At 57.0% G+C, this 27,924-nt stretch overlaps 1 protein-coding gene across 4 annotated transcripts; it reads left to right on the top strand.

The window, feature by feature from the left end:
• Positions 1–341: 341 nt before the first annotated feature.
• CAMKK1 (calcium/calmodulin dependent protein kinase kinase 1) lies at positions 342–27,559 on the top strand. 4 transcript variants are annotated; one of them, XR_009560295.1, is made up of 18 exons: positions 347–498; positions 7,048–7,170; positions 7,286–7,687; positions 8,587–8,634; positions 9,399–9,452; positions 10,002–10,053; positions 10,306–10,439; positions 10,884–10,920; positions 11,783–11,804; positions 13,049–13,137; positions 16,343–16,542; positions 18,380–18,433; positions 19,066–19,139; positions 20,783–20,870; positions 21,091–21,219; positions 23,280–23,383; positions 25,515–25,745; positions 26,488–27,559. XR_009560295.1 is itself a non-coding variant. In XM_060290293.1 (17 exons), exons 2-17 carry the CDS (start codon positions 7,138–7,140, stop codon positions 26,501–26,503), a joined length of 1,536 nt encoding a protein of 511 aa, XP_060146276.1. In that variant the 5' UTR covers positions 346–498; positions 7,048–7,137; the 3' UTR covers positions 26,504–27,559. The 4 variants fall into 4 exon arrangements, 3 of the variants coding, with proteins under 3 accessions (XP_030717612.1, XP_060146276.1, XP_030717611.1); XM_060290293.1 differs by lacking the exon at positions 25,515–25,745 and having other exon boundaries at positions 346–498; XM_030861751.2 differs by having other exon boundaries at positions 25,515–27,559.
• Positions 27,560–27,924: the final 365 nt, after the last annotated feature.

The raw sequence follows: 27,924 nt of genomic DNA, 5'->3' as shown, positions 1-27,924 counted from the left end.
CTCATCCCCGCCCCCCACTCCGGGGGCAGGGGTGCGCTCTTGCCCCTCCCAGGCCGAGATGTTTGGGGGACAAAGGGTTTTATGGGGGAAGCAACCGTACCCTCCAGGTCCAGCTAAGGGGCCCAGGCCGCGGCGTGGAGGGATTTCGGGGGACCCCAGATAGCCTGCCGCGAGTCGATGGGGGCGTGACGAGGCCGGTCCAGCCGCAGGGGGAGGTACCCCTACAGAGCCACCGCCCGCCGCGGCCCCTCCCTTCCAGGAGCCGGGCGGGAGTCCTGGGCTCTGATTGGGCGGTGCCGGAGGGGGGCCGCGCGGCCAGGCCAATGAGCGCGCGCCGAGAGCGGCGGCTGGCTGGGGAGCGAGCGCCGCTTGGAGCCCAGGGGCCGGCGGTCTGAGCTCCGTGATCTCGGCCCTGGATAGGCGGGCGGGGCGGGATGCGCGCCGCGGGAGCGAGCCTGGCCGTCCTCAGGGCCGCGGAGAATCTCGCTGGGCACCGAGGTAGGGATCGGCTGGGAGGGGGCGGGGGAGCGGGAGGGGACGAACGCCTGAACGTCTGCTCGGAGCCTGCAGGCGAGAAGGATGGTCTGCGAGGACAGCCGAGAACTAGTCCATGCGGGGATCCTCCCCCTTCGGTCTGCGGGGCCCAGTCTATTAGGTGCCTCCCGGAGCCTGCTTCTGTCTGCGCCGGCATCCGGGACCGCATCTATGAGGGCGCCCCGCCGTCTGCGTCCCTCTCCCAGCTCTGGTCTGCGGGACCGCGTCCATACCTGGCGTACTACCCCAGCCCCAGCTCTTGGTGGGAGGCCGTGTCTATGCGGAGTGGGCCCAGACAGGTGAACCCACGTGTGGATCTGCGCGGAGCGCTCCTCCCACACTGCCCACCTCCGAGTCTTCGTGCTGGAGCTGGGGCGGGGGGATGAATGGGACAGATGCGACTCGAGTGGTTTTAGCTGCGCAGTCCTCCCTGGTTGGGGCGGGGGGTGGAGGAGGGCGGCGGAGGTGGATGCTGCGGTTTCGGCGGCCCGACAGGCACAGAACTGGTGGCTCGGAGGGTGCACACGTGCACAGGGACCTGTGTGTGGTGTTTGGAGGCGGGTGTGCGTGTGTCACGTGGGCACAGGAGTGTGCCTGTGTGCATTACAGGATGGAGTGGTGTGTGCGGGCGGGTCACGCGGATATCGGCGTGTGCCTGCTCCGGGAGTGGGGTGTGCGTGTGTGTGTGTGTGTGTGTGTGTGTGTATCTTGAGGGTGCAGGGGTGTGTAGAGAAGGCTGTGTCCCAGGTCACAGGACTGTGCCTCGGTGGGCTTGTATGGGGCTGTATATCTGTCAAGTGGGCCGGGAAGTGGGAGGAGCACACAGCTTGTGTTCTTGAGGGTGCACCGACTGCCCTCACAGCCCCCACTCCTTCCTTCAGTGCATACAGACTGAGCACCCACCGTGTGCCAGACCGTGTCCTAGGCCCACAGACTCTGGGGACTCCTGCCCCTTCCTTGGCCTCTTACCCTCAGTCCCCACAGAAGGCAGAGGGATGATTTTTTAAAACCTCATCCAAATCGAGTCACTCCCCTACTCAAAACCTTCCTCTGGCTTTCGAGTCCTCCTGGTCTCTGTCCAAAAAGACCCCCAAAGCCAAGCCCTGAGCCCCAGCCAGGAAGTGGCTCTCTGTCATGCACAGTGTGAACTTCTATCCTCTCCTCTGAAACCCGTACTCAGCAATCATGAAAGCGCTTAAATGCCACCTCCTCCAGGAAGCCATCCGTGAGGCCAGGCACAGTGAATGACTGGGCCTTGTCATCCAGGTGTAACTCTGCTTGCCATCAGGTACCTCTCACACGTGGATACCCCACTCTGGTGACATCGGCCTCCTTGCTGTTCCTCAGACAGTGCAAGCACCGTCTCACCTCACAGCCTTTGCGGTTGCTGTGCCTAAAATGCCCTCCCCAGATATCCACACAGTTCGCTCCCTCACTTCCTTCAGATTCTGCTCAAATCCTGCATCAGAAAGGCCTTTCCTGATCGCCCTGTATAAATAGCACCCCCCAGTGCCTCACTCTTGATTCCGCTTGACACGATTGTATTTCTTCTCCATAGCATGTACTGTTTGACATACCATCTATTAATTCCTGGCTTTCTTGTTTGTTGCTTCTTGCCCCACTAGAAATTAAACTTCATCAGAGCAGGGACTTTGTCTTTTTGGTTCGCTGCTTTATTTCCTGGGAACTAGCACAGTGCCTGGGCATATACAGCAGGTGCTCAATGAGTTTTTCTTGCATGAATGAATGACCCTGGGTTTGCGTCCCAGAAGTCTGTGTCCCTGGCTGCTCCCTAGCCTGTGAGCCCCAGTCTGAGTCTAGGTCTCCTGCTCTCCTGTCCTCCAGATTCCAAGATCCCGGAAGGCCAGGTCTGGAAGAACTGAGACCAAATTTGCATGTTAGGAATATTCCCTCTAGCAACTGGTCTGGAGGATGGGGTGTGGTGGGGTTGGGGTGTGAGCCTGGAGGCGGGTGACCTGTGTGGCGGAAACAGGGGGGAAGGAAAGTGGAGGTCTGCGTGTGGACTTTTTAAGGAGTTGGGCTCGGTGACCTCATCCAGCACAGCAGTGGGGAGATCAGGAAGGAGATGTCTGAACTGCCCTCCAGCAGCAAAGGAGAGGGAGGTGTGTTCTGGCAGAAGGCACAGCTTGGACAAAGGCCTGGCAGCAGAACAGAGTCTGCAGTTTGGGACTTGCAGCCAGAGTGGAGAGTAAGTGTGGGGTTAGGGGGGATAAGGATGGGCAAAAGGGAAAAGATGGCTGATAAGGAGGGCTCCTGGGTTTCTGGGCTGGGAGAACTGTGGGGGGGGGCACTCGTCTCAGCAATGGGGACAGAGGAGGAAGCGCAGACTCAGGGAAATGCTGAGTTGAACTGGAGCCTCTTGGAACCGAGCTGCCAGGGAACACGGAGGGGAGGAGGCGCAGACCTGCTCTGGAGGATGCGGGGGCAGAGGGAGAGGGGAGGCCTGGAGACTCTCAGCCAAGGGCGCTCAGGATGTGCTGAGGGCTGCCGTGCGGAATCAGGCACAGAGCCCATCTCGGCGCCTGGGGCCTCCCTGGGAATGGGGGGGCGGGGGCGCGTCCTCACAGCAGGCGTCCTCGAGCATGACAGACGCCTGGGCCTCCCTCGAGGGGACTGAGTCATCCTGGGCGGGGGCGGGAGCCACAGAGGCCACCGTTGCCAGGGCCATCCAGACATTTGTCAGGAGCATAAACATGGCTCCTGTGAGGCAGCCCAGTGATGTCAAGGCCACTTTCTGTGTCTGGCCCGGGTGACTGGACCACCTCCTTACAGCTTTCCCTTCTGGCCTGCCCTCTGCCAGCCAGGGCCACAGCTTGTCTTGCCTAGATGATAGCGGGACCCCTGCTCAACCTTGCCCTGAGGTTCCCAGCAGCCTTCCAGAACTCAGGGTGAGGCCTGACTGGTACCTGAAGTCATCCCAGGAGAGGCTGCTTGAACCAGTGTGGATGAGAGCAGGATACCCCTGCTCTGTCCTGCGCTGGGCCTCCTCCGAGGGACCCAGGTGATGAGGCACATCCTGAGGGGGAGGCCTGGCCAAGCAGGGTCTGGAGCCAGGGTCTGCATCCCTTGGGAATAGCCAGACACCTGTGCATGAGGGACGTAGCCTGGGAGGAGAAGCCTGAGGGGGTAATGTGCCAGGCCACCTGGGAGCGGGGGGCAGATATGGGGCTGCGCTTTGCACGTACATCAGGGCTCGCTCTCGGTGGCCGTGCCACAGACTCATCCCAGCTCCACGTCGCTCAGGCACCATCCTCTTCAACGTTCACAGTCTCATCCATTTCCTCCCGTAGCCCTGAAGGCGGCATGATGGTGGCTCTCTGTGCAGTTCACAGATGAGCAAGCTGAGGCCCCGAGGAGTTCAGTGACCCGTCCAGACAGCACAGTCACAGGCTGGGAGGACAGACTCGGGTAGCATTTTTCAGTGAGCGAGGGCCTGAGCCTGGCCATTCTCGGCTGCAGGACCAGGCTGGTCCCTGGGAGGCTCCCCACGCCCATAGGAGTCCTTGCTCTGTCCTGGGCCTGGGTGCCAGCCTGTCTGTCCTTCTATTTGCCCATGTGGCTCCTAGCCACCTGCTGAGTCAGTTTATATGTAGTGTGCACGGAGGCCTCAGCTTAGAGAGGGCCTTGAGAGACCCCCTGGGTGAGCCTCCAGAGAGGGGTGGGTCCTGCCCAAGACACACAGCCCAGGCCAGCAAGCAGCCCCAGGCTGGTAGACTGTTGACCATGTGGGAAGTTCAAACTTGATGCTGTGGGATCACATTGCTGTGGCCCCGAGGGGCGCAGGCCCCACCCCCCATTCTGGGACACACATACACAAAGACCTAAAGGCACACAGTGTACATGAACACACTTATCCGCAAGTATAGGCCACACCCATAGAGTCTTGTTTCCGTGCAGATGCCCTCCTGTGTGCGTTCCACTGCCCCCGGCCACACACACACACACACACACACACTCTGTCACCCCGAGCCTACAGCCCTGCTTACACATACTCTCTCACGCGGACACACGGCCCTGTCTCCTGGACACGAGGCAGGAACCTGGGGCCTCCCCAGGGCGCCTCCTGCACAGACCTGCTTAGTCACCTGAATTTGATCCAGGCGGGAGGGAGGGCGGAGGGCCTGACGTCAGCCCTCACAGCTGCCTTGTGCCGCCTGCGCATCCATCTGGGCCACCACGTGTCCCAGGCAATCACAACAACGGCAGCACAACTCCGTTTTACGGGGCTTCGTCAGTGGCAGGCCTGGTTCTGAGCCCGGGAAGGGTGTTCACTCCTTTTCACAGCCCCGCGGGCGGGTGATACTGCTGTTAACCTCATTCTGCAGATGGGGAAAACCCAGGCACAGAGCGCAGTCACCTGCCCACGGGCACATGGCCAGGAAGGAGCGTAGCCTGGCAGCCTGGCTTCAGAGCCTGGGTCCTCAACCAGGTAACAGGGCCTCAAACTGGAGCAGGAAGGCTCTGCCCTGACCTGCTGTGTGACCTTGCTGGGCCCTACTTTCCCAATCTGAGAAAAGAGGGAAAGAGAGTTGAAGGAGGATGGCCTGTGGCTGGGGTAACAGCCTCAGGGAAATCCTATGCAAACTTGATGGGCTAGGGCAGCCTGTGGCCTCTGCCTGGGGTGACTCTCAGTCCCCTCGGTCACTGCTGTGGACAAGAGGACAGGAGGTCCGCACACTGCCATTTGTTCCCTGCCATGGGCTTGCCTTAGGCTCCCTGGGGTCTCCTTCCCCCTCTCTGCTGTTCCATCTGTCTAATGGGGCCAGGACTGTAATGATCACTATGGCAACTACTCGTTCATTCAAAAAATATTTACTGTTTCTCTGTGCCAGGCACTGCTGCTGATGCCAGTAATCTTATGGAGACGAGGCAGACAAGAGCCCTAACCTGTGGAGTTTATATTCTGGTGGGAGAAAAAGGGCCTACAGAGTGAGGGGGAGGGGCGGCAGGGTGAGCCACCTACAGGGTGGGCCAGGCTTGTAGGGCTCCCTTTAGCCTTGGCTTCTTCCTTCCTGCAACCATCTGGTTCCCAAAGCCTCCCTGATGCTCTAATTCCATTCCACCTCCTCCAAGGAGGCCTCCATGATGCTCCAGCCCTACTCCCTTCCTCACCTACTTCAGAGAGTCCTCCCCGATGTTCTACTCCTACTTGCCACTCTCACCTTCTCCAGGGAGGCCTCCCTGATGCTCTAGCCTCACCAACCCCCACTCCCCTCACTCCTTCAGGTCCAGTGTCCATGTCTTTTCCTGTTGCCAGTCTAAATTCCCTTCTCCCTTCCTTTCTGCATGCCAACATCAGCTCCACCAGGCTTCTACTCATACAATACACTGTGTGCCAGGCACAGGGGGTCTGGACCACACCCTTACCCACAATCCATCTCCAAGTTTTGCTGTGGCCTTAGGAATCTGGGAAGGTCCTGCATCTGTGGTACAGATGGGGAGACTGAGGCTCAGAGTCAGGAAGGAGCTGCCCAGGGCCTACAGCAGGTTGGCCGGCAGGACTGGAACCCAGCCCAGGCTCCTCTGTGGCCAGTGGACTCCAGTGAACCCCGCCTCCTTGACATCTGTCAAAGCAAGGTGATGGGGGAATAAGGGGTGTAACGGAGACCACGTTCTCAAAATTGTTGTGTGGTGACAGCACAAGTTACCGCCAGACAGGAAGGGCAGAGGGTCAGGAGTCCATTTACTTCCTTTTCCTGAGAAGATACTGAGTCTGGTCCAGGAAAGGGGAGGGGCATCGAGTGGGGTGGGGCCAGTGCTCAGCCTGGGGCAGAAATGGAGTCCCAGCCTGAGTATCAGGGTTCAGCCCTGGGTCAGGGTTCAGCCCAGAGCTGTAGTTGAGTGTGAGGTCTGGGGCTGGAGGTTGGAGGTTGGTTCGGGGTTCAAGCTGGAGTTAGTCCTTGGCCTGGAGGCTCAGACTGCAATAGGGCCAGTGTGGATATAAGGCCAGGCCAGGGGGAGCATCTCAGCCTGAACAGATGTGGGGAACATTTTAGCCACATGAATAAACTGGAAGGAAAAACCAGGAGAAATAAGTGCAGTGAAGTCTCTCTTCACGGTCACCAAAGTAGCAGCCTCCTCCTCTAATGGACCCTGTCCTGGGTTGCCGGCTCTGCTAGGGCAGGGAAGAAAGGAATGGGAGACTTGCCCCGTGGCCCTGGAGGGTCTCCTGGAGGAAGTGAGATGGGTGGGAGAGGCTGGAGACCCAGGGAAGTCTTCCTGGAGGCAGTGAGGGGTGGAGGGGGGGCCTGGATCAGCTTCCAGGCGGCCACAGCAGCAGCATTGGAATGCTCTGTTGTCAGGGGGTGGGGCTGTGAGTCACTGCGCTGTCTGCTGGATGGGGGCCTGAGCTGACCTGGGGCTCTGTTTCTCCCAGTACTGCTGGGCCTCCAGTGTTCTGCCCATGTCTGTCTGTCCTGACTCCAGAATATCAGATTCTCCCTGCTTCCCTGTGAAGCCAGGAAGGCTGATGTGACTGTGCCTGTTTTACAGATGCGGACACTGAGGTCTAGAGGGCTGGTGTGCAGCAGAGCCAGATGAGTTCCTGGAATTCCTTTAGTTAGTAGGGAGACTTGAGTTTGGATGCTGGCAACCCAGGCAGAGGGAACAGGCCAGGTAAAGACATGGAGGTGGGACTCACAGTTTGTGGCTACGATGGGAGAAGGGCCTGGAAATCTGACCTCCTTGCTCTGTGGCCGGGATTGAAGGCTTCTCTGCCCTCTTTTCTCAGGTTCCCAATAAGGCTGCACAGAGGAACCCGCTGACTGTGGCAATGGAGGGGGGCCCGGCGGTCTGCTGCCAGGACCCTCGGGCAGAGTTGGTGGAGCGAGTGGCAGCCATGGATGTGGCCCACTTGGAGGAGACGGATGGCAGCCCAGAGCCCACCAGGAACTGTGTGGACCCTTCACCACGGGCCAGAGCTGCCTCCGTGATCCCCGGTGGTACTTCAAGATGCCCCGCCGCCCGGCCCGGCCTCTCGGCTAGGAAGTTCTCCCTGCAGGAGCGGCCAGCGGGGAGCTGCCTGGAGGCCCAGGCTGCACCTTACGCCACAGGGCCTGCCAGCCACATCTCCCCACGGGCATGGCGCAGGCCCACCATCGAGTCCCACCATGTGGCCATCTCGGACGCAGAGGTTGGTGGGGCAGAGCTAGGGGGTGCCCACGAGCTTTTCAGTAGTCCTCAGTGAAGACCCTTTGCTGTTCCTATCCCTGCCACACAGCTGTCTAGCCTTTGGTTTGCATACCCCCAGAGCTGAGGAGCTCACTACCTCACTACATGGTCTCTTCCCACCCAGGGGAGCTTCATCTGAGCCAGTTGCTGCCTCCTGTAAGTCTCACCATTCCCACCCCCAGTCCAGGCCTAGGAAATAGGTCCCTCCCTTATTCCCCCAAGAAGTCCTCTTAGAGATTTGAAGATAGACAGTGCGTCCTCCTGTCCCCCAAGTCTTCCCCAGCTTGAACCTTCCACCTCTAATCCTGCCTCTTAGAGTCTGCTCTGACTTAGGAGCTGCCAGCAGGCTTCCAGCCTCTGGGCTCCGTCCTTGCCACTTAGATCTGAAAGGGAACCCAAGTACTGAGCAATCTACAGGCTTCAGAAGCTGAGCTTTTCACGCCTGAGCCAGGGCTCTGGTCTCCTGTCCCCAAGGCTCTCCTCCTCTTTCTTGTCCATGCAGTCTCCTCATTCAGCTGCTTCTGGAAATACTTGCTCATGGGTTTCTCCCATCAGGGTCTCCCAGCCCCCAGCATCCAGGTAGGAATCAGTGCATTTTTCCACCACTTCCTAGGGAGCAAAGCATAGGCATGCTTCACCATTCATGTTTTCAAACATTCTCCAAGTCTTGTCACTTTCGGCTTCACTTTTGGCATTGGCACTACCTCACTTGCCTATGTAAACTTGAAAGGTGGGTGAGACCCAGGGTCTGGGAGCAAGGGGCCTGGGGCCAGGATGGGGCCCTGGACGTGCTCCTGGAGTGGGAGCAGTGCTGCTTCTGGATCAAGCTTTACCTGATGTCCTCTCTCTTTCCCCCACCAGGACTGTGTGCAGCTGAACCAGTACAAGCTGCAGAGTGAGATTGGCAAGGTAGGCCTGGGGGCAGGCCAGGAGCAGTGGGAACTTGTCTGGGGGATTTGCAGAGGCAGCCTGTCCAGATCCTCTGCTTGGCAAAATCCCCTCTCCTCCTCTGGGAATGTGAGGCTGGGCCAAGAAGGTCCCAGCCTGGAAGTGAGGAAAGTTTTGTCCTCTATAGGAAACACCTGGGGTGGGGGGTGGGCGATGACTCCTGATTCCTGACTCCCTAGAGGTTTTTTTTTTAATATAAATTTATTTATTTATTTGTTTTTGGCTGTGTTGGGTCTTCGTTGCTGTGCGCGGGCTTTCTCTAGTTGCGGTGAGCGGGGGCTACTCTTCGTCATGGTGTGCGGGCTTCTCATTGCGGTGGTTTCTCTTAATGTGGAACACGGGCTCTAGAGCACAGGCTCAGTAGTTGTGGCACACGGGCTTAGTTGCTCCATGGCACATGGGATCTTCCCAGACCAGCGCTCGAACCTATGTCCCCTGCATTGGCAGGTGGATTCTTAACCACTGCGCCACCAGGGAAGTCCCCTCCCCAGAGTTTTTGATGGAAGGGACTGGGGAAGGCATAGAGCTGTGTTGAGCCCGGCAGGGGCAGTGACCAGGGCATAGGAGCCCTCTCCCTGCCCGCCTGAAATTTATGCCCACTGGTGGCAGGGGTGGAGATGGGAAGCGGGGGGAGGGGGCTGGAGCTGTTCAGGCTCCCCTTCTCCTGGGCTAGTCCTGGGGGAGGCTGTCCTGTCCAGCGGGGGCTGACCTGTGCCTATCTGCAGGGTGCCTACGGCGTGGTGAGGCTGGCCTACAACGAAAGTGAAGACAGGCACTATGTGAGTCTGGGGATAGACTCACTATGTGAGTCTAGGGCCCCTCCAAGCTGGGCCCTAGGAGGCTGGGAGGGTGGGCAGAGGCTGTGCTAAGACAGAGGACAAGGCTGCCTGTGAACAGAGTGAGCTCCCTCTAGTTGCTGCATGCAGGCTCTTTAGTTGTGGCGCGTGGGCTTCATTGCCCCGCGGCATGTAGGATCTTAGTTCTCTGACCAGGGATCGAACCCACGTCCCCTGCATCGGAAGGCAGATTCTTAACCACTGGACCACCAGGGAATTCTCGGAAATGAGCTTCTTGACCCTGGGGATATGCAAGCAGAGGCTGGATGCCTCTAAGGGGAGAGCTCTAGAAAGGCTTGTTGGGGGGAAGAGGGGTGAGGCCTAGGTTCAGATATGGCTCCCTCCTAACCCAGCATAACTGCAGGCAGTCCATATCCTCAGTGCCAGTGACAGATGCTCATGTGCCTTTCTGGACCTCAGTCCACATGTAACCAGCCTGTTCTAACCCCTGGTGGCTTCACACAAGTGACATGTCTGCCCCTCCCTCCTCAGGCAATGAAAGTTCTTTCCAAGAAGAAGTTACTGAAGCAGTATGGCTTTCCACGTACGTATCTGTCTGGTCCTGGGCTTGGGAGCTCCTGGCCTGGGGGCAGAGGAGGAGGAGACCTCGGAGGCTAGTTTTTGTTAGGACTGGGGGTAGGCAGGGAGAAAATGAGCAAAGGCCTGGTGGTGGGACTGTGCTTGGGGGTTTGAGGCCAAGGCCATGGTCTTGCAAGATTCTTGCTTGAGGCTGGTCGCAGGGCCGTGGTGAGGCCCAGCCTTCTGCAACTGGCTGGACTCCCCTTCCTGGTCACAGGTCGCCCTCCCCCTAGAGGGACCCAGGCTGCCCAGGCAGGACCAGCCAAGCAGCTGCTGCCCCTGGAGCGGGTGTACCAGGAGATCGCCATCCTGAAGAAGCTGGACCACGTGAATGTGGTCAAGCTGATCGAGGTAGGTGGTGAGCCAGTGAGGCCTGTGGAGTAGCCTCTGGTGCAGGGGGCACTTGGCACGGACCCAGCGATCCCGCTGAGGGAAATATGCCAAGGGCAGGGCCAGAATTGGAGTGGGGGCTGCCGGGAGGCTTCTGGGGTCAGCTCAGGCTGGTCTGGGATGTTCTCAAGTTCTCATGGAGGGGGACGAGCTGCCCCAGAGGCAAGAAGTGAGCCCCCATTATGGCAGGAGGGGAAGAGGGGCTGGGTGCCATGTGGTGAACCCAGGTCGGGGCCCGCGATTCCTGAGGCCTCATCTGCCTGGTGCCTGCAGAGTTCCTGCTGCATCGTCCAGGGTGGCTGTGGAGCACACTAGGGGTCCTAGGGCTGGTGAGGACGAGACAGCCTGGGATGCCCACCCCATAACTCCCCAAGACTCACCCTCATGTGTGCTCCCTCTCACCAGGTCCTGGATGACCCAGCTGAGGACAATCTCTATTTGGGTGAGTGACCCAGCTCATCCCCAAAGCAGCTTACCCCGGTGGGTCTGAGTGCTCCCCGGAGACACACTTGACATTTAGATGGGCTGTGTGCAACGCACTGACCTCCTGGGGGCAGGGAGGAAACACATGTTCTCAAGGCCCAGATTCTCTTGCCCAGCACTGCTGAGCCAGGCTCAGAATATCCAGTTAGATTCAACAAATATTCCCAAGCCCCCCCACTCCACTGATCGGAGAGATGGTGGATCAGATAGATACAGGAAGTAGGCTATGTGATGTGGGTTCCCAGACCCTATCTGATAACTCTGTGCCTCAGTTTCCTCACCTGTAAAATGGGGATAATAATGGTATCTACCTCCTAGTGCTGATGTGAGAAGAAAATGAGTTATTATATACAAGACACATTAGCTATTATTAGTAATAGTATGCTGTTGTCATTACTTAAGGCCTTGGTGCTCGATCCAGGGCTGGGCTTAGCAGCTCTCAGGGAATGGCCAGAAGGAACACTGGCTTAGGAATCAGAGGCCAAGTCTTTAGCCTCCACTCCCTCTCCTACCTGCCTATCTGCTATGACCTGTAGGAAAATTCCTGCCCCTTCTCTGAGGTTCCATTTCCCCCCTATAAAAGGGGTCTATGTTGATGGTCCTCACTCGGCACCTGGGAGTCTAGTGAGGCAGGTCCATAGTCGACCCACGCTCATTTACTTCCTCTGATACCCTGGGACCCCTGTCCTATCCCTCCCTCAAGTATGCCTGGATGCCTGCCCCCTCTCCCACCCTCCAGAACAGGGAGGAACCTTGGCATCGGCTGTTTTTTCAGCCTGGCTGCACCTTACCTACTCTTCTTTTCTTCTCTTTTCTTTCAGTGTTTGACCTCCTGAGAAAGGGGTGAGTTCCCCATCCCGATCAGGCAGGTCAAGTCTTCCTTTCCTTCCCTGTATCCCTAGTCCTGGGGTCAGCTACTCTAGCAAAAAAAAGAGGTCCAGCCTCTGTCCTTAGGGAGCTGTGGTCTGGGTTGGGGAGTGGGGGCAGAACGAGAGACCAAGAGGATGATTCTTTGAAGGCCGGTGGGGTCAGTGAGACTGGAATAGCCAGGGAGGCCTCAGGAAGAGGGGGTGGGTTTTGAGCCAGGACTTGAAGAACTGGAAAGAAGATTTTGATGGAGAAGAGAGAGAAGAAAGGAATATTTCTCCAGCAAAAGTATAGAGATGGAACTCAACTCTCATCTGTATTCAAATCACAAAGAGTTCTTTCAGTTTTACAAGTTTGTGAGTTGGGTGGCTGGGATGCCATTCACTCCCATTTACAAGAAGGGAAGCTGAGGTTCAGAGAGGGTAAGTGGCTTGCCCAAAGTCACACAGCAAGTCACTGATGAAATCTAGGGTTGTAACTCATGTTTGCCTTGTCTGACCTTCTCAGGGTATGTGAAGAACAGCAGACATGCAGTAAAGGGCACGGGGCTGGGTGGACTGGGGGCCCTCACTGCCAAGGCCTGAATACAGGCTGTGACTTGTCTCTCTGCCTGGGAGGCTACCTAAAGACCAATTTGGGGAAGGGGCAGGGAGTGATGTCCTTTTAAGACTCAGGGGCTTTCAGCATTTTTGACCTCCATTCAAAGTAAGAAATACAAGTTTTACATTGCCATCCATATCTGTAATTGAAACCAAAGTTTTATAAAACAGTGTATTACGTGTGATATACTCTGATATATTCTACTTCATTAGGAAAAAAAAAAAAAAGCAGTAGGCATCCACTAAATTGATTTCATGACCTTCTTGGTCCTGGACCTACAGTTTGAAAACACTGCCCTAAATGGCATCTTCACAACTGTTTGATTATAGATAATTAAGTACTTAGAAGAAGGAATACCAAGCCAATCAGAAATTAAGATAAAGGTAATTTGAAATTGTAGTGATTGAAAAGGGATATTTGCGTCTATGCCTGTTTTCAAATTTTCATTATATGGGAGAAGAAGCTACTATCTGGGGTTTTAGGGACACGTTCGAGCATAGAGGGCTCCCAAAAGGTCCTGAGGGGTCTGTATGGCCCAGTCCCTGTTCGCCTCCACCTGACATCTGCCTTTACTCATCCTGATTCCGGCGAAACATCCCTCCTCCCCGCCCTCCCCATAGGCCGGTCATGGAAGTGCCCTGCGACAAGCCCTTCCCCGAGGAGCAAGCTCGTCTCTACCTGAGGGACATCATCCTGGGTCTTGAGTACTGTGAGTAAGGGGCTGCCTGCCCCCCTGAGGCTGGAGACCCGGGGGGAGTGGAGGGGACACAAGAGGAGACGGAGCCCAGGCTGAGCAGACTCTGAGCAGTTCCTGTCAGTCAGTGCTGATCTACCAATCATCTTTAGCTGGGGGTGGGGAAATGGGCCTGTGGGCGGGGCCGAAACTTCCCGAACAGGTAGGGTGGCGGCAGACTTCACTGGGCATGCGCCAGGTCCTTGGCGCCTGGTCGTCACCGCGTCGGCCAGCGCCTCGGACGTTCAGCGTGTATCTCACCTCCGCTGAATTCTTAGCCAAGCTTAGCCTCTCCACTGGACCTCAAGAGCTGTGGGAAGGAATTTATGTCCAGCGGCTCGAGGAGGAGTCTGTCCTGGTATGGGGCCAGTGGGTGGTAGCAGAGTCCGTTTACTGTGAGGGGCCCTAAGGTGATGAGAGCTCAGAAGGGAGAATGTTCGTTTAGCCTCTATCTGTGGAATTCATTTATTCATTCATTTATCCATTTACGAGTATCTACTAAGTGCCAGGTGGGGGCACTGGCCAAAGACCCAGAAGTGATCTCAACGATCTCGCAGCCTAGTGGGAGGGACGGGAACCTAAGCAGTGCCTGCCAAGGCTGGGGAGGCACAGGGGCTGTCAGAGCACTAAGGGACCAGGGGTGGCTTCCTGGAGGAGGCCACTTATGAGTAGGGTCCTGAAAGATGAGTAGGAGTTCGTTGGCTAGTTTGAGGCATGGTGGGAGGGAGTACACCAGGCGGAGAGAACTGCATGACAGCGGCACGGAGGGGAGTACTATTTGAGACTGGGGAGAAGTTCAATTTGGTTAAGTCCAACCTGGGAGCCAGGGATAGGGAAAGATGATGCTGTAAACACTGTCCAGGCTGCACCGCGAGGGCTGGGAATGCCTCCATAGAGGACTTTCATGACTTTATCCTGTGAGCCTTGTGAGCCCCTGAGGGCTTTGAGCAGGGGAGGGGAGTGACAGGATTTGTGTCTTGGAAAGCTCTGTCTGGCAGCGTATGGTGGCTGGATGGAGGACAAGAGGCCACCAGCTGGTCAGGGAGGAGGCTGGTTCTATAGCCCAACTGACAGATGGTGAGGCCTGGATTAGGGCAGCGGCAGCGGGGAGCAAATGTGAACGAGGTGAGGTGGGCAGCAGTGGGTGACTAACTGGTCATGGGGAGAAGAGGGCCCGCAGGCAGCTAGGGTTCTGTCCTGGTTTGGGGAGTGGGGCACAGGCCATCCCTCTGAAATCTCAGCTTGGTTTATCAGAAGCATATTCTCTCCCTAGGGGAGCAGGTGAGGACCAGCTGAGGTTTGACCTGCAGTGAACGTCTTTATCTCATCTGAGGCACTCCAGTGCCTTCATTTTAATGATGTCTTTGTACCTATGGGGAAACTGAGGCACAGCGAGGGAAGGGCTTTGCAGAAAGTCCCTAACAAGGGCCTAGAGGCGTGAGAAGGGGGGCACTTCACCCTGGTGTGGTCGGCAGCAGACACAACCCCGTACCAGCTTGGCTTCCACCCACTTCTTGTCCCGGGCCTGTTGTCTCCCATCCTCTCTCCTTGCAAAAAAAAAAAACAGAAAAAACAAGCTAATCCCATCTGGCTCTTGGGTAAAGCCTCATCAGGACCCAGCTAACCATGATGAAGGGCTTTCTGGAGTGAACTGGTCAGCAGCAGGGACTGGACAGGCAGACAAATGGTGGCACCCGGTGCTGAAGACCCACTTTGTGATTCTGGCCCCCAGAAGGGAGAGCTGAGGCTGCCCGGGGAAGGCCCTGTGGTCGGGGAGGCTCAGGCCTGATTCTTACAGACGGGGCAAGTGCAGCCATGCAGGTAGGAGAAGCAGTCGCATCTGGAATATATCTCAGAGGTCCAGTCCATAGAACTTGCTGATGCATTGGATGTGGGGTCTGAAGGAGAGAGGAGTTGAGGCTTTTGGCCTGAGCAGCTGATAATATGGCCATTAACTAAATGGGAAAGACTAGAAGAGGAGCAGAGCTTTTCTGTTCTGTTTGTTTGGTGGTGCTGTGTGTGTGTGTGTTTAGGCGGGGCGGGGGTTGCAGACAAGAGAAGTCAAGTTCTCAATTAAGTATGTGATTGACAAATACTGAGGTGTATGTTGAGATGTCTGTGGGATACCCATGTGGATAAAGAGCTGGGAGTTCAAGGGCGATGCCAGGGTTTGTGATAAGAATCTGAGCCCACTTTCCATGGTCCAATTCACAGCCTCCTGAACGTCTGTGTTCTGATGGGTGTGTGTCACATGCTTTGTGTGTACCTGGCACATAGGAGGCAGTCGCTGTAGGGCCATGGGTCCTGTTGTTATTCTTATCAATATATGATGTTCACTCCCCCTGCCCCCAGCCTTCCTCTCCTTCTCCTTCCCCCTCCCCTTCCCTCCTTCCCATTCCCTTCCCTCCTCTCCAACACCCTGGGGTCTGTTGGTCCAGGGGAATGTATTTGTTGAGCAGGGAGCCCATAAGTGGATGGCTGTGGGATGAGGTCAGTGCCTTTTCTCTGCTGGGACATTGCTGGTCATCTCAGCCTGAGCTGCCCGTCTCTTCCCAGCAGTGCTGGACCCAGGAAGCAGAGTGGGCGCTCAGCCTACTAGAGAGGGCCGACCCTTACCCCGGCCACGTTCATCCCGGCAGTCCCAAGGCTTGGGGTGCCCTCCCTCTCCAAAACCTCATCAGCCCAGAGTCCCTAGGGCTGAGGTGATACCTCTGCAGGATACCCCACAATCCCACCCTCAGTCCGAGGAACAGGGACAGCTGTGACAGGCTGGGTGCGGGGGATGGAACTGGGGAAAGATTTTGATGGGCTTCAAGCCTGTAGACAACACTCACATGGGAGGGCCAGGGATGGCCTACGGAGGACCCCTTCCCCCAGTTTCCTCTGACGTCCACCCTCAGTGGCAGATGCCTTGACTGCCATGGAGAGAGCACTGGTCTTGGGGTCCAAAGATTCCTAAGAGTCCAGTCCCGGCTCTGTTACTAACAGCCTAGGTTAGTGTCTTCACTGCATAGCTGAGCAGGGGGCCCTAGATCCTCAAGAGATGAATGTGTGCAGGGGACAGGAAGTCCCCGCTCCTTCTCTCCTGGAGTTTGAGGCAGCCTCCACGGCCAGGCAAGAGCAGGTGGGGGGTCTGGGCGGCAGGGCCCCAGGCCAGCGCTCGAGCTGCCTCTCTCTGCAGTGCACTACCAGAAGATCATCCACAGGGACATCAAGCCATCCAACCTGCTCCTGGGGGACGACGGGCACGTGAAGATCGCCGACTTCGGCGTCAGCAACCAGTTTGAGGGGAACGACGCTCGGCTGTCCAGCACGGCCGGGACCCCAGCGTTCATGGCCCCCGAGGCCATTTCTGAGTCCGGCCAGAGCTTCAGTGGGAAGGTGGCTCCCAGGACCCGGGCTGGGTTGGGGTTCAGGTGGAGGGGTGGGGGTACGTGCCACGGGGTCCCATTTCCAACCTGAGGGTGCCAGGGTCCTCATGTCTCAGGAGGGACCGAACATGGTCCCCTCCGTCATGTTTGCCTCCTTCTGGAGTCCGACAAACTCGCCGAACTTGGGCCTCCTCTCGTCCTCCAGCAAAACGGCCCCAAGTCTTCCCTGTAGATACTTCCCGCCAGCTGCTCTGTGCTGAGTTCTGGGCTGGGCTGTGGAACACACGGAGCCTGGATGGCCCAGCTCCCTGCCCTTCTGGTCATGGTGCAAGGGCAGGAGAGCTCGTGTCTGGGGGGACATCAGAGCTTCCCCTGACTTCTTGGATATGCCAGCCTTTGAACTAGGCCTTGAAGAATGGGGAGAATTTGAGCCCAGAGAACATACAAGGGAACTGAGGGGCACAGCGGGGTTTGGACAGAGTTTAAAGGGTCTGGAAGTCCTAAGGGTCTGGGCTTTGTCCTAAGTGACAGAGGCAGTGGCAAAGGTTTCTGAGCAGGGACTGTGGTTCTGTGTGTCCCCCGGCACATCCTGCTCTACCTGTGAAGTACTGGCTGCCCCACTGTGGTTCTGCCATGGAGGAAATGGTTGAGAGGCACTTGGACACGTGTGTGAGTGTGGAGCTCAGGAGACGGCTGTAGACAGAGATTTTTTTTTTTAACTTTTAATATAATTCCAAATTTACAGAAAAATTGCAAGAATAATACAAAAAACTCCCCTATATCTTTTATTCAGATTCACCAATTATTGACATTTTGTTCCATTTACCTTTTCACTGTCTCTCCGTATATTTATAGAAGTTGGAGACATTTTGCCCCTTTATCACTGAATACTTCTGGAGGTATTTTCTGATAACAAGGACATTCTCTTACATAACCTCAGTACAGTTATCAAAGTTAGGACATTTATCATCGCTAAAAGACTGTTACCTTATCGACCTTGTTCAGATTTCATCGGTTGTCCCCATACTGTCCTTTAATGCCTTTTCTTTTTCTGGTCTGGGATCTGATTCAGGGTCAGTCACTGCATTCACTTGTCACATCTCTTTGGGGTCCTTTAATCTGGAAAAGTGGCTTGACCTTGACATTTTTGAAGAGAACAGGCCTGTTATTTTGTAGAATGATGTCAGTTTGCATTTGTCTGGTGTTCCCTGATCGGATTCAGATGAGGCATCTGTGGCAGGAATACGTAGGCAGAGATTTGAGAATCATTCACATAAGAGAGAAAGTGGATACTAGGAGAGGAGGTGGGGTTCCAGAGGAGGAGCCTGTAGAGACAGGGCACATTCAAGGGTGCAGGGAAGCCCCAAGGGGCTGTGGAGGTAGCTGAGGGCCAGGGGCTGTTCTGGTGTCAGAAAGAAGGTGGATGGTGGCTTTTCCAGTGGATCATCAGGAAGAGGGATGACTTCTCGAAGCCAGAGCTGGTTTAGCGAGTACAAGTTCAACATATACTGTCGTTTCTGGGGTGCATCTGTGTCGTGCGTACAGCAAATGCGACCCTGTAGATGAAGGGGGTTTTGTACCTGTTGAGTTGGAAACATGTCTGGTTTGGGCCCATTCCAAGGAGACTTGGAAACCCTTGACAGCAAGGGCCCTGGTCTGGCTGTCCCTGTGTCCGCAGTGCTCAGCACAGGGTCCAGCATGGAACAGGGGCCTGGGAGTGTTTGTTGAGTGAATACATGACTGAGGAAGGAGGTTCCCCACTTGCCCTCTCCCATGGCCCACTGAAGCTGGGTGATCAAGGGGTGTCAGTTCCTTTTGGGGGACTGATATGAGCTGTTTCTTTCTAGGCCTTGGACGTGTGGGCCACAGGGATCACGCTGTACTGCTTTGTCTACGGGAAGGTGAGTGCTGGGTGGGCTGGCAGAGGTGGGGCAGCCCTGGCACCATGGGCTGGGCACCATGGGTCAGGATGCATGACAGATGCAGGCCCTGCCTTTGTGTCCTTAAGTAAAGTGACTTTTGAAAGAGCCCACCCAGCTCAGAGAAGACGGAAGGAAAAGGGACTTTTCTGTTCTCCTCTTGTCCCCTTGGGGGGATGGATTCATGTGCAGGAGTCCTGGGACAGCAGACATCCCAAGGGAGGTGTAGATGGTGCCATTCATTCATTCACATATTCACTCACTCATTCATTCATTCAACAAATTGTCCTTGACCTCTGCTCTAAGTCAGGCCGGACACCCAACCTTGACGTGCCGAGATCCCCGTCCGCACGCGCTCCCACTCCAGGGACCGTGCTGAGGCACAGGGGGGAATCTCAGGGAACATGTTCCCAAACTTCAGGCCCTGGCAGTGCAGGCCTTGCTGCGAGTGGTTGTCATGCACTCATTCGTTCAGTCCACGTTTGTTGAGCATCTCCTGTGGGCTAGGACCTGCACAAGTTAGACGAGGTCCCCCCCAGCTCACGAGGAGCCCGGAGCTGCCCCCAGCGAGCTGAGGTGCTGGGCGCCGCATCCTTTGTCTCTCCCCACCGCAGTGCCCATTCATCGATGATTTCATCCTGGCCCTGCACCGCAAGATCAAGAATGAGGCCATCGTGTTCCCGGAGGAGTGAGTTGTCCACCACGGGCCCCGCCCACCCCCAGGGAGGCGTGTCTGGGTTTTAGCAGAGCTTTTGTCCTTTCCGGGCCCCACCCCAGCCTGCAGATCTAGAGGTTGGGGTGCTGCTCCCTGGGAGCAAATGGAGGGACATATGAGCGGGGTCTCAGACATCTGGGTTGGATCTCATTGAACAGATGGGAACTCTGAGGCTGGGAGTGGGGCAGGGATGACCTCAGGTCACACATTCATCCTGCTTCTTCACTGAAGGCCTCCAGGAGGTCAGTGACATCAACCCCATGCAGATCCTGCACCCGCGGGGAACCTCCACCTTCTCCACACGGGTGGGGGGGCTTCATGATGCCAGTGCACTCCCCCGTTTCACAGATGGAAAAGTGGAGGCTCAGTGGGTCTGGGATTTGAAGCCACTCCCTCCCCCTTGCCCCTTCCTTTGTGACTGAGGTCTCTGAGCCCAGAAGGACTGTTTGGAGAGGCCTCCCCACCCATCCACGGTTCTCCCGATTATGATGCCAGCTACCATGGCAGCCAGCCTGAGTCCCCTAGCGCCTCACTTTTCAGGGCCCTTTTACCATCTGCGCAGAGTGCCCAGGTCAGAAACCACCCTGGGAGTTGTCCTCGGGGTCCCTGCCCCTCGCACCCACTTCCTGTTTGGCCCCAAGCCGTGCTCAGTCCACCTCTTACATTTCTCCCGGTTCCGTTGCCAACGGCACCCCCTGCCTAGTTCAGGCCTCTGCCTTGTCCAGCTACTGCAGTCAGGCCAGAGTGACCCTGATGAAGCGCAACAGATCTCACCACGCCGCCTGCTGAAAGTTTTTCCAAGGCTTCCCAAAGCCCGCAGGAAGAGGCACGCCCTGGCCCGGGCATTCAAAGACCCCTGGGTCCCCCCACCTGTTCACCTGCCGCCAGCTCCCCGCTCCCTGCCACCATCCCTACAGCAGTGGCTTCCTCCCCTTTCACGTGACTGCTTGTCTCCCAGCCTTTCCGCCCCCCCCCTGACCCCCAGGGATTAAGTATCTAGGACAGCAGAGGGAGCCAAGGTCATAGCCCTGAGAGTAGGTTCCTTCTCCCAAGAATTTAAGTAGCAACGAAGCCTGAAGTTTAAGCAGAGACCGTCGAAGCTGATGCGGGGCTGAGTCCTGCTCTCCTCCCCCTGAGTCTCACCCCTGCCCTCCCTCTTCTGGGTGGCGGTGAGCCTCGGTTTCCTCCTCTGTCAAATGGGTATCTTCCCTGGCCGCCTCCCAGGCGGAGGAGAAGATAAGATGGTGAGTGGGGGCGAAGGCCTCTTGGGGGTCCCATAAAGCGACTCTTCTCGCATTATCCTTGCCACCTCTGCCTCCCAGGGGGTGTCCAGCACCCATGGGACCCCGTTTACGTCTGTGACCTCTGCCCCCTGAGGGAGAATGCTTTACTTCGTACTCAGGGGAGAAGGATATCCATACGCTTGTTCTGGAGCTTTCTCCTTCCACCCTGGTGCCTTTGGGGGTGTCCCTCCTGCTCTCTGAGAAGGGGGGTCGGCGGTGTCTCTGCCCTGGTGTGCACTGATCAGGGAAGCCTGGAGCAGGGTGGAATGCAGAGGTGGGAAGCAAAGGACCATCAGCTGTCTCTCCCTCGTCTCCTTCCTTCCCCTTCTTTAGGCCAAGGGTCAGCGAAGAGCTCAAGGACTTAATCCTGAAGATGCTAGACAAGAACCCTGAAACAAGAATTGGGGTGCCAGACATCAAGGTTGGGGAACCAGAGGTGCTGGGCTGGGCTGGGCCACAGAAAACAGGCCTCAGTTTCCCCTTCTGGGGAGCCTTACACTGGGGACATCTGTGTATTGGGTTGGGGTTTGGGGTTTTTGGGCTTTGGACCCTCAAGGCGACTGCGGGTGGGATGCCTAGGTCCCTCGCTTGCCGATGTCTGTCGCCTGTGGCCCTGACCCTCCCTGCCCTCTGCTCTGCAGTCGCATCCCTGGGTGACCAAGAATGGGGAGGAACCCCTTCCCTCGGAGGAGGAGCATTGCACTGTGGTAGAGGTGACGGAGGAGGAGGTGAAGAACTCAGTCAGGCTCATCCCCAGCTGGACCACAGTGGTAAGAGGATGGGGGGGGGGAGGCACCGACTCCTGGGAGGGCCTGGGGGGTGGGCATGGCTGCCGCCTGAGACTAGCTCTGTGCTGGGCCCTGTGGGGGGCAGAGGGCTTCCTGGTTGGCCAGCCCCGATGCTGGGCCCTTGAGGCCACTGTTCCGCTAGAGGCCCACAGGAACAAGGTCACATTATTCAGCCTCGTGGTGGGGAGACCAGGAGGTGTGGTGAGGAGAGCGAATGGTTTAAATATACAGCCCTCACTGAGTGTCCACATTCACCACGACCGGAGAAGCATTTCCTTCCTTCCTTCCTCCTTCCTTCCCTCCCTCCCTTTCTTCCTTCCTAACGTTTATTGAGCTTCTGCTATCTTCCAGGCACTGGCCTAGGTGCCAAGGACGTGAGAGGGAAAAGGCCTAGCGTGCCTTTGATTTGGAGACGTGGTCCCGGGGCCCCCGCGTGTCAGGCAGACACCACCCATGTGCTCCCTCCGCTTTCCTCTCATGTTTCAGCTGTTCGCATCCTCCTCTGGACAGCTCCCACGTTAACAGTTGGGAGTTATTAACTTGGCCCTCATGGCCATCTGGGTTTTTTTGTGGGGGGACACTGAGAGCCATGGCTTGCCCTGCGCTGAGGTTTCACAGTGAGTCGGGGTGAGCGCAAGGCCGGGAGAGCGAACTGGGGCCCGTGCCTGGCATGGGGTCTGGCCTGTGCACTTCATGCCTCCCTACTGGGTCCAGTAGGGCCAGCGGGCTAAAATCCTGTGCTCTACAGAGCTCCAGGGCTGTATGGGGTCCCTGGAATTGTCAGCTCCCATAGGGTCCCTACTGCCACTTCCCTGGTCTTAACCACCATACTCTCTTTTCTAAACCACTGGACTCGCCTCCCAGGTTGTCCCCCTGCCCTTCCTCCACCCTTGCCCCCACTACAGTTAACACCCAACTCAGCAGCCAGGGTGGTCCAGGGACCTGGTCATGTCCCTTCTCAGCTCAGACCCTGCTCACTCAGGCCTCCGTGTTGCTCAGAGTAAGAGCCACACACCTGACTGCCTGGCAGACCCTGCATGGCCTGCCTGCCCCCCTTTCCCCTGCCCACCTCCTCTCCTCCCTCCGTTCACTCCAACCACATGCCACGGAACCTGCCGCCCCAGTGCCTTTGAACATCCCTTCCCTCCGCCTGGGGTCCTCTGGCCCAGATGTCCACAGGGCCGCTTCCTCATCCCTCCAGGTCTTCACTCCACAGTCACCTTCTCAGTGAGAAGTGAGTGAACCTTCCCAGCCCCTTATTGAAAATTCCAACCTCCTCTTTGTCATACCTCATCCCCCTTCCTTGTTTTATATTTTCCTTCTGAGCCCTTACCACTAACTAACATACATTCTACTGATCTGTCTTATTTATTGCCTGTCCCTGCAACTAGAATATAAACTCTATGAGGGCAAGAATTTTTGTCTCGTTGTGGTCCCTGTGCCTCGAATAGTGTCTGGCATATGTAGGCGCTCAATAAATACTTTCTGTTGGAAGGAAGAAGGAAGGAGGGAAGAAGTAAAGGCGCCCCGATGCTATGCTGGTGTGTGAGAATTTGTGTGCATGTGGGCAGGAGGATGGAGCTGTCCTTGTAGCGGGAGGAGGGACAGTCAGAGAGCTAGGGCACAGCAGCCTGTCCCCTCCTGGCATCCCCCCAGGCCACTGCACAGCTCCTCTCTGGCCCCTGGGACAGCCTCTTCTCGACTCCATCCTTCCTGTGTAGCCAGAAGGCATTTCCTAATTGCACTCCCCATGCCCTCAGCCTCGCATTCCAGACCCTTCCTGGTCTGCTCCTGGCCTCTGTGCCCGCCACGCACCAGATGCACCGGGCTCCTCGCCATTCCCAGAATTCACCCTCAACCAGCTCCCCTCCGTGCTCTTGCCATTTCTTCTGCTTGGGATGCGCTTCCTTGCTCTGCCCAAGGACAGGGAGCTTTAGCAGGGCCCACCCAGCAGCCTCCCCGTCCGGGAGTCAGGGTGGAGGCTGCCAGTGCGTCTGGGAACCCGGGGGCCTGTGTTCCTCACGCTGATGTGTCTTCCCCAGATCCTGGTTAAGTCCATGCTGAGAAAGCGTTCCTTTGGGAACCCGTTTGAGCCCCAGGCGCGGAGGGAAGAGCGATCCATGTCTGCCCCGGGAAGCTTATTGTCGTAAGTACTGGTGGGCTGAGGCCTGCAGGGTGCTCCCTGCGGTGGGGTGAGGGCTGGGGCCCCTCCCCTCACTCTCAGCATCACCAGGCTGTGCAGGCTGAGCCTGGGGACTCGGCCAGGCCTCAGAGCAGGGCCCTGTCTGCACCTCTGTTCTCAGCCCACGGCAGCCTAGTCGAGGTTTGCAGGCAGACCTCTTTGTAGAAGGTTGGTTTGTGTGTGGAGGGAGGGACACTTCTGCTGACTCTTCCTGGTCCGGGGGCGGGGTGGGTCAGCTGCCTTCCTGAGTGGCCTGTGCTATACATCCGGCCATTGCTGAGGCCGTGCACCCAGTCAGCACTTCGTAAATGCTTGTTCAGCGAGTAAGGACAGGCAGACTGGTGACGACGATGCTGGGCCAGGGAAGAGGAACCCCCAGTGCTGCCGGCTCCCGCCTCAGAGCCCGGCAGGTACATTCGCCACCTCCTGGGGGAGGGCAGAAAAGCAGTTCCCCAGACCTCCGTGAGCCTTGCCCTCAGCGTTTCCACCTTCTTCCACTGAAATAAAAGTTTGGGATGCTGACAAGGCCTGCTGGAGTTTGCGCACAGACCTGCAGAGAGAAAACAGTAAGGGGGTCCTGGACCAGAATGTGGTCCTGGGACTTGGGTCGCCTTCCTCTAGCCTGCGAAGGGAGCTGCGGGACAGAGGGGCTGTGCCAGCCAGCCCGCTCTGCGGAGGAGATGTGCTCCCCTGGGAGGTGAGCGGCGGCTGCCGTCCAGGTACGTCGGCCTCTGGGGAAGGAGCAGTTTCACTTGTGCTGTCCGGGGGCCCAGATGTGGGTTTCGTCTGTGTGAGACCACTCTCTTCAGACGTACGGGGTCCCATCATAGTGGACAAGCTGGTGTCTGCTCCCTGCCAGAGGTTGCTTGCACCCAGGGAGGTCCACGTACCAACCTCTTGCCCTCCTCTTGACAGACTCCCTGGCCTAAGTGGGGTGAGCTCTGGGGCCTGGGAGAGGCCTCGACTGTCCAAAGCTTACTTCCTGTTCCCTGTCTCTTCTGTGAGGTGGCCAGTCCTAGGGAAGGGGTTCCCCGGGCTCTTTTAGATCTGCAGGCTGCGATGCTGGAATTGGGCATAGTGTAGGGGACCACATATTCTGCGTCCAAACGGAGCCACTCTTGAGAGCGAAAGAGGAAGCTATTACTAACTATGCCGGGGACAACAGGCAGAACTAGGACCATGAGGCGCAAACCTGGACGTCTGGTCTCCAGCTCAGTGTCTGTGACTAGGCGCCCCCTAGTGGTGGTTCGGGCCAGTCACAGGCCAGGGACGCATCCACGCAGGGCACAGGGCTGGGCATAGGGCTGGGCATGAAGAGTACACCTGAACGAGGCAATCGTTGTCCTTTCGTGGACATGTTAATGGGGAGACAGGTCAGTTCCTTCATCTGGACTGTGAAGGGATTGGGCTTAACACTTCCCAGCTATAACATTCTATAGTTCTGTGACTCAAGTTTAATTTTGAAAAGCAGGTTTTACCTCGTCAGAGTCCCAACATTTGTCCTTGATTGTCTCTGTTTTTTATGCTTCGGGATAATTGTTGAAACTCTACAGTAGATTTAAATGAGATTGATCCTTTTTAAAGGTATCAAAATCCACTCATTGATCATGTTTTTAAAAAAAAGGTCTTAGGGGAAAAAAGCAGATACAGGAATCTACTGAATATGTGACAGAATCCTGAGACCGATAGGTAGAATCTGTCCTGTGAACAAAGAAAAGAAAATGCAAAACCAAAGCCCTTCGACCTAGGACCATGGGGGCTGATCTAGGCCAACCTAGAAGGCCTGTGACCTGGCTGGTCCTTGAGGGTGCAGGGAAGTCAGCTCAGGAAGGTCAGATCTGGAGAGGCTCCGGAAGCCTGGCTGGGAAATCTAGACTTGGTCTCCAGGCAGTAGGGAGCCACAGAGGGTTGTGGGCTGAGACTAGGGGTGAGGAAACCAGCAAGGGACCACCATGCAGGAGAGTGAGACTGAGATGAGCTTAGAAAGGAGGTGAGGGGGGATTTGAGAGATGTGGATATAAATGCCTGTGAGTGTCCTCGTGCATGCGATGTTCTGACCCCTGAGGTCCCTCTGCCTCTGGTGTCCCCTGAACAGGAAGGATGGGTGTGGTGAAGGAGGCAAAAGCCCGGAGCTCCCCGGCGTCCAAGAAGATGAGGCTGCGTCCTGAGCCCCTGCATGCGCCCAGGGCCGCCCGGCAGCACGCTCATCCTGCGCCTCCAAAGGCCCACTGCCCTCATGCCAACAGCCGCCCCTGCGGGCAGGGGGCTGGGGACTGTGGCCCCTCTCCCGGCCCTCCTCCCCTGTCGTGCTGCATGACCTCCACAAGTGCGTGTCCAGGGACAGGATCGGAATGTGTGTCACCTGGGGTTTGAGGGGGGTAGGGCTCCCACAAAGCCTTTTGTTTCGTCCTCGCTCTCCCTGGCGGGACCCATTCTTTGGGGAAGCTGGGTGCCCGTGGTGCCTTAGAAACCTCACCGGCTGGTTGGCAAGGCCCAGGGGCAGGAGGCAGGAAACCAAGATGACAGGTGGAAGCCTCGTTTGCTACCACCGCAGAGGCCGGGTGGGCGTGGCTCAGCCGCCACCTGCACAAGGAGGGGTGTACCCTGCCCTCCTCAGGGGGGCGCTGCCAGAGCTCTTGTCTACTGAGAACACTGACGTGGAGGCTCTGAGCCCTTGGTGGGTGTTCCTGGGCCTCACGGGGGCGGGGGCCAGTATTGGAGAATCCAGGTTCCTCTTTCGTTATCTTTTTTTTGGTAACTTGATGGGGGAGGTAGGTGCAAAGCTCTGCCTGGGAACACGTATCGAGCTTTCCTCCAGCTTTGGGTGGTTCCCAGCGTACCCACCATCACTTGGCAGCCAAGTGGATTGGACTGGCCTTCCCGGATTGTGTTTCACACTCTGGAGGATGGGCTGAGTGAGGCTTTGAGCAGAGGCCCGAACCAGGAACACCAGCCTTCCCTGCCCGCCTCCCTCCCTCCCCCCGTGGCTCCCCAGAGCCCTGGCTGCCAGAGATACCAGGGCTGACATGGACCGAGGGCCCTGGACTCACAGGGCTGTGACCTTGCAGATGCTGGAGTAACTGAAATCCAGGCTGCGATCCAGCACCGGCCTCCCCATCTGGTCCTGGAAGCTGCCCTCGCGTTCCAATGATGAAGGACCAAGTGCCCAGGTTGGAGGCCTCGCTAGAGCTGGAACCCTGGTGGGGTGTGCGCGCTGGCAGGGGGCCACGGAGAGGTGGGCCTTCTGTCGCTGGCTCACCCCAGAACAGTTGTCATCCCACCTGCTCAGAGCTGGAGCCGACTTCTCTCTGGGATCAGTGCCTGGCTTGCTGGCTTGGCCTTGACTGACCAAATGCTGAAGAGACTGGCCCCCAAAGGAAAATGAAGCAGGACTCACATACCTGCCCTGAAGACATGGGCCAGACAAGGGATTTCAGTCACCCTCACAGGGCTCCTGTTGCAGGAGAACTCTGTTCGGAAGGGAAGGAGGTGGGGCTGGAGGAAGGCTGCATCTCGCGTGTGTCTGTGCCTGTGGGTGTACATCGCCTCTCCATGCACGCACGCCCGTGCGTGCCCGTCTGCTGCACACAGCATGTCTTGCACCAGCACGTGCATCTGTAATATAGCGTCTATGTTTATTTAAGGCTCTGAGCAGAACGCGGCCAGTTGTCACCGGGTCCACATGTCTCCCTGCTCCTCTGCACTAAGGCATTGTAACCCAGGGCTTAAACGATAATTCGGTACTGTTCTTAAGAACACTTTTTATAGAGTTCATGGGAGGCCATTCACGGATCAGCAGGTTTTCCCTGAGCATCTCTGTGCTGGGGCCTTGGAGGGTAGGGGTTTCAGGGACACGCTCCCCCCTCGCAGAGCTCCAAGGTGGGCCCGGCTTCATTGCCCATGCTCACCCCATCACTGAGGGTTTGGACTGGCATCATTGTTTCTGAATGTAGCACAAGGGATGGACAGACTCCATAAGAGTGTTTTAAAAATTAACTTCCTAGGAAGTGAGTTAAAAACAATAAAAGCCCTTTCCTGAGTTAAAACAAAACAACCCCCCAAAGCTTGGTATATGTACCTTTTCTGCATCTGGGTGTGGCTTTGCTAACTTTTCTGCAGGGGTCTGAGTAGGGCAATAGTGGAGGAGCTCTGGGGGTGGGAGAGGGAGGGAGGGAGGGTTGATTTGGAGGGGGAGGGGCTACAGTCCAGGATGTGGCTCAGTCTCCTGGGTAGGTCTTGTGGCCCCTCCTTGGGAAGAACAGGGTGTTTGGGAGCCAGTGCGTGGCCCGTCAGGGCATCCTGCCTGTTTTGCAGGGGCCCAGGGAGGCCAGGGTCTGGTCCTTGGGAGCCACTGCTACTCCTCATGGGGCAGAAGTCCCAAGTGAAGGCTCACAGGAGTCCCTGTGATACAGGCCAGTGTCCTCCCAGTGCCCCCTTAGCCTTGGGCACTGGTACTAACTGTTTGGACCCGGCAGCTCCCTGCTCGTAGGAGGCTTCTCCGTGGC

Source organism: Globicephala melas, chromosome 20, assembly GCF_963455315.2.
Source record: "Globicephala melas chromosome 20, mGloMel1.2, whole genome shotgun sequence".
NCBI lineage: Eukaryota > Metazoa > Chordata > Mammalia > Artiodactyla > Delphinidae > Globicephala > Globicephala melas.
This window is presented reverse-complemented; position numbering and strand designations above follow the sequence as displayed.